The sequence below is a fragment of the Melampsora larici-populina genome, assembly GCF_000204055.1.
Source record: "Melampsora larici-populina 98AG31 unplaced genomic scaffold MELLAscaffold_50, whole genome shotgun sequence".
NCBI classification, from domain to species: domain Eukaryota; kingdom Fungi; phylum Basidiomycota; class Pucciniomycetes; order Pucciniales; family Melampsoraceae; genus Melampsora; species Melampsora laricis-populina.
Genome location: NW_006768814.1, coordinates 112,790 through 116,059, shown reverse-complemented (window position 1 = coordinate 116,059; position 3,270 = coordinate 112,790). Strand labels below are relative to the sequence as shown.

Sequence of the window (3,270 nt, the reverse complement as noted above, 5' to 3'; positions counted from 1 at the left end):
AGATACACTTACGATTGTTCAGATGAGGCAACAGCAAGAGAATCGGTTCCAAAGGCAGGAAATACTGCAGCAAGGTAATCTGTAACTTCTTGAGGAGATTTGCCAGATAAAATAAGGCTTTGAGCGAATTTGCTACGTTCAACAATTTGTGCTTGTATATGCTCCTTCTCAAGTTTTTGCTGTTCGAATAGCTTCACGGCTTGTACTTCTTGCTTTCTGATTACCTCGGCGTCAGCAGCCTCTTTTTGCTTCATCATCTCTAAGTTGCGACGCCAGATGTTGTTAGATCTGATCTCTTTATTTCTATCATGGCTGCTAGTCATCAGTGCAACAGCGATAGGATTCTTGAGGTCCTTCGTACGAACTGCCGATGGATCGATAGAAGGAAGAGGATCCATCGGGCGGGAGACAATGGTTTTGTTGGGGCCGGTGGACTTGCGGGACTGGGGTTGTGATTGCTTCATCCTCTTCTTGGAAGGGCCAAGGATTTCCGAATCGTCGTCGCTTCCAGAATCAAGAGCCATTTCCTCGGCTGTGAGCAAGGCTTCTGCACGGCGTTTCTTCTTGGGCTTTTTGGTGGTTTGAGTTGGCAAATTGTCGTCGCTTCCAGAATCAAGAGCCATTTCCTCGGCTGTGAGCAAGGCTTCCGCACGGCGTTTCTTCTTGGGCTTTTTGGTGGTTTGAGTTGGTTGCTCGTCTGGGATGTGCTCGTCTAGGATGTCTTCATTTCCGCTGTGCAACTCCAACTCTGGTACTGGATCGTAATCAGGTGGTAAGATTGAATGGTTAGTCGCGGTGGAAGGATTGTCAGCTGGACAACTGGCTTTGTTGAGATTCAAGTAAAGATCATCGACCACAGGTTGAGCGCCGGCTACTGGAGAGAAATTTCCTGGTGGCATGTTGAGGCAGTAATCAGCAGAAGGATCAATTGGTGGTGGTAGGTCCGGGAATTCAAATTCGGCTTGAGAAGGATCAAGAGGGAAGGGGATATTGAAATCAGGTGGGAAGGGTAGATCCAAATCAGGTGTGAGAGAAGCGATGAATGCCTGAAGTCTGGATTCTGATTCTTGTCGGGTTGAAATGCGATAATCAGAGTTGTTTTCATCTTGAGCTTGATCTTGAGCCTCCTCCTCCTCCTCCTGATCTTCTTCGTAATCTTCGTAATCTTCAGCGTGATTGTCTTGAGCAGATAAACTTAAGTGAGATGCCGTTCGATCTGGATGGAATGGATGAATTTTTTCTTGAGTTTGTTCCTCTTCTGAGTCGGAAACGTGAGTGACTTCGCTTTTCATTTCAGAGGACTCGACGGAAGATTGCTCGGCTGGTAAGGGATTCGAAGTCGAAGTTGTTCCAGTGTCCATCACTGCAAAAGCACTGATATTCGGCTTATCTTTGAAGATGGCGTCCATTTCAGCATAAAAAGGACACTTGTGCTCTAATAACTCTTGAGGAGTATCAAAACCTTTTGCACGTTGTTCATCTTTTAGACCTTGCCCAGTCGAACGAGCTAGCTCTCTGACTCTGTGGTACCTGGCCTTGTACCGTTTGATGCGGGCTTCCAGAGTTCTCCCGGTGAGGTTCATTACCAATCCGTTTGGGTGTGATTTTGATTGACTAAAGATTTGATTTCGGGTGTTGTAGTCCGTGTTGATTTCTTTGGCTAAGGTGCTGAGGTAGGTAGCTGGGGATTGAGCCAATCCAAAGATTATATCGCGGTTCTTAGGTACAGACAGGAAAGTCACAATACGCTCATAGTCGGGTCTTTGAAAGAGAGGTCCATTTTGTGTTGCTTGGGATGCTGGTACAGAAGGTTGAGATGCTGGTACAGAAGGTTGAGATGCTGAAGGAGGTTTCGGAGTCAAAGCTGGAGATTTTAGAGTCGGAATTCTAGATTTGGGAGTTGCTGAAGTTCCCTGGGATCTTGAAGCTGTGACCGTTGAACGTGAAGTGGTGGACTTTTGGGTTTCCAAGCGGTCTCGTTCTTCCGCAGCCAAACGAGATTGTCTGAGTTCAGCACGAGTTTGCTTGCCTCTCACCGTTTGCCCACATAAGGCAGCATCTGATGCTAAAGCCGCTTTCGTGCGACGAGGTTTTCTTGGCTAGAAGGTAGAAAAACAGAAGGGTAAGTCAGCATTCATCAACAATCAAATAGAATATAAAACAACATACCAAACCACTTTTTGTAAGCTTGGGGGATTGCTTTGACTTTGGCTTTGGAGGCATTGCCAATAGTAGATCCAGAGATGCGGATAAAAGTAGAAACCGGATACGAGAGAACGAGATCAAGATTGAGAAGATTTGATTGAAAAAGTAGAAACGAAACCGGATACGAGAGAACGAGATTGAGATTGAGAAGACTTGATTGAAGGAGTAGAAACGAAACCGGATAAGACAATCTTGAGATAACAAAAGAGAAGACTTGGTTGAGACTGAATCCTAAAGTACAGTAACAAGATCAAGATCGAGAAGACTTACTTGAAAAAGTAGAAACCAGATAAGACAATCTTGAGATAACAAAACGAGGAGACTTGGTTGAGACTGAGAATAAAGATAACCGAAAGAAGCTGAATCCTGAAGTACAGTAACGAGATAAATAACGAGCAAGACTTGAAAGACGCTGAATCCTGAAGTACAGTGACGAGATAAATAACGGGAAAGACTTGATAGAAACTGGATCCTAAAGTACGAAAACGAGACTGAGAATAAAGATAACCGAAAGAAGCTGTAACGAGAAAGACTTGAATGAAGCTGAATCCTAAAGTACGAAAACGAGATAAATAACGGGAAAGACTTGATAGAAACTGGATCCTAAAGTACGAAAACGAGACTGAGAATAAAGATAACCGAAAGAAGCTGTAACGAGAAAGACTTGAATGAAGCTGAATCCTAAAGATAACTGAATCCTAAAGTACGAAAACGAGATAAATAACGGGAAAGACTTGATAGAAACTGGATCCTAAAGTACGAAAACGAGACTGAGAATAAAGATAACCGAAAGAAGCTGAATCCTGAAGTACAGTAACGAGATAAATAACGAGCAAGACTTGAATGAAGAGAGTTGATTGAGGAGAAAAACTTGATAGAATGATCTTGAGGTGAGTTGATTTGATAGAATGATCTTGAGGCAAGTTGATTTAAATAGTCAGAGAGGGTGTCCACGTCCACGAAAGGATCAAGTTGAATGGCTGATAAGCTGTGGTCAAAAGCGAGGGAAGCTTGTTGATTTGCTTTGATATGATATCGAGTCCGATTGGTGGGTTTGAAAAGGCT

General features: G+C 43.7%; 1 protein-coding gene across 1 annotated transcript; it reads right to left on the bottom strand.

Moving 5' to 3' along the window:
* Positions 1-8: 8 nt before the first annotated feature.
* MELLADRAFT_92534 (uncharacterized protein) lies at positions 9-2,223 on the bottom strand (the record flags this gene model as incomplete). The annotated part of the gene is made up of 2 exons (XM_007415303.1): positions 9-2,099; positions 2,170-2,223. The coding sequence occupies 2 exons, from the start codon at positions 2,221-2,223 to the stop codon at positions 9-11; spliced, it is 2,145 nt and encodes a 714-aa protein (XP_007415365.1).
* Between the last annotated feature and the right edge of the window lie 1,047 nt (positions 2,224-3,270).